Source organism: Terrapene carolina, unplaced genomic scaffold (genome assembly GCF_002925995.2).
Source record: "Terrapene carolina triunguis isolate 2854851 unplaced genomic scaffold, T_m_triunguis-2.0 Scaffold493, whole genome shotgun sequence".
NCBI classification, from domain to species: domain Eukaryota; kingdom Metazoa; phylum Chordata; order Testudines; family Emydidae; genus Terrapene; species Terrapene triunguis.
The window spans coordinates 86724-88442 of NW_020664844.1; the positions used below are offsets into that span (position 1 = coordinate 86724).

At 63.9% G+C, this 1719-nt stretch overlaps 1 protein-coding gene across 1 annotated transcript in view; it reads right to left on the minus strand.

The window, feature by feature from the left end:
• ATP4A (ATPase H+/K+ transporting subunit alpha) overlaps nucleotides 1-1719 on the minus strand; it is a 16439-nt gene that overhangs the window by 6322 nt on the left and 8398 nt on the right. Inside the window, exons 11-13 of the mRNA XM_026658628.1 lie at nucleotides 1172-1306; nucleotides 761-953; nucleotides 153-328 (exon numbers count right to left, since the gene is read on the minus strand). Of these exons, the coding sequence (XP_026514413.1) occupies nucleotides 153-328; nucleotides 761-953; nucleotides 1172-1306 (504 nt within the window). The remainder of the gene's footprint in view (nucleotides 1-152; nucleotides 329-760; nucleotides 954-1171; nucleotides 1307-1719) is intronic.

Sequence of the window (1719 nt, forward strand, 5' to 3'; positions counted from 1 at the left end):
GACTCTGGAGCTGTGAGCTTCCCTGGGACAGTGCCCCAGCCAGGGTGGGGAAGGGAACTCTGGAGCTGTGAGCCTCCCCGGGGCAGTGCCCCAGGCAGGGTGGGGGAGGGGACTCTGGAGCTGTGAGCTTCCCCAGGGCAGTGGTGCCGTACCCGGATGCCGGCCGTGCGGCACTTCATGACAGCATCGGGCACGGTGGCGCGGGGCGGGTCGATCATGGAGATGAGGCCGGCGAAGCAGAGCCCGCTGGTGGGGAAGTTCATGTCCTCCGTGTCGAAGGAGAAGCCGCGTGGGAACTGCCCTGGGTCCAGGTACAGGTGGCAGAACCCTGCGGGGAACAGCGGGGGCAGGGCCCATGAGGGGTGGGGCACTGGGGTCCCCCCCAGCACCCCAGTCCTATGTGCCCCATGCCTGGGGATCCCCCATCACCCTTAGGCCTGGGAATTCCCCCCTGATCAGCCCCCCTGCCCCCCACACCTTGGGGGGCCTCCTGCCTTGGCCCCATGAGTCCCATGCACAGAGCCCCCCCACCTCAGTCCCACGTGCCCCACACCCAGGGCACCTCCCACTCCCTAAGGCCCCCCCAATCCGTGCCCCCCACCCCTTACCCAGCACACCCTCCCCCAGCCCCCATCCACACCTCCTTACCCTGCACGCCCTCCCCCAGCCTCCTTCCACGCCCCCTTACCCCGCACGCCCGCCCCCTCCACGCCCCCTTAGCCCACACGCCCTCCCCCAGCTCCCTTCCACGCCCCCTTACCCAGCACACGCTCCCCCAGGCCCCCCAGGTCCATGTACGCCGTCTGGAACGCCTCCTTCCACTGCTCATCCAGGGGCAGTTCCTGCCCCTTGATCATGATGGTGGCGCAGCGCTCCAGGATCCGCTCCGGGGCCCCCTTCATCACCAGCAGGTACCGGGGGTCCCGCGGGTCCTCCAGCTCATGGATGGACAGCTGTGCGGAGAGCAGGGGGGTCAGGACTCCTGGGTTCTATCCCCAGCTCTGGGAGGGGAGTGGGGCCTCGTGGTTAGAGCAGGGGGCTTGGAGTCAGGATGCCTGGGTCCTGTCTCCCTCTCTGGGAGTCATTACATTAGCTGGTAGCAGTAGAAGGTTCTTATCCTTCTAACTGGAGCTGAAGGCCCAGCAGGGCCTGGACGCAAACCCCTGCTGACCTGGAATTTGTTGGTGGAGTTGAAGGGGATTTCACAGGCTTTCTTGTAGCGCTCCCGGTACTCCATGACATTCCCCAGCGCGATCTCGGAGAACTTCAACAGCGCCGTTTCTGAGGCGTCTCCAATCACGATCCTCTGGAGAAGGGAGAACAGGTGAGTGGAATCTGGACTCCAAGCAGTGCTGAGATGCAGCCACCTCTGGGGTGGGGCAGCTGGGGAACAGCCGCACATAACACCACATGGGGATGAGTCACCCAGCACTCAGATGCAGCCACCTCTGGAGCGGGGCAGCTTGGGAACAGCTGCACAGAGACACTACTGAACAGTTATGGCAGAGAAAATAATGCCACATCTAAATGAAAGCTCAGGTTGGAGGCACAGTGGAATTATCCTGAGCTGGCGCAGCAAGAGAGAAACATCCTGATTCTGGAGCCTAGAGTTATGAGATCTTTTAATGACCACCATGAGAGCGCCCCCTGCTGAGCCCCCTCCTCCCTGCGCCTCCCTGCAGCACAGCGCCCACCAGGGGAGAGCGCCCCCTACTGAGC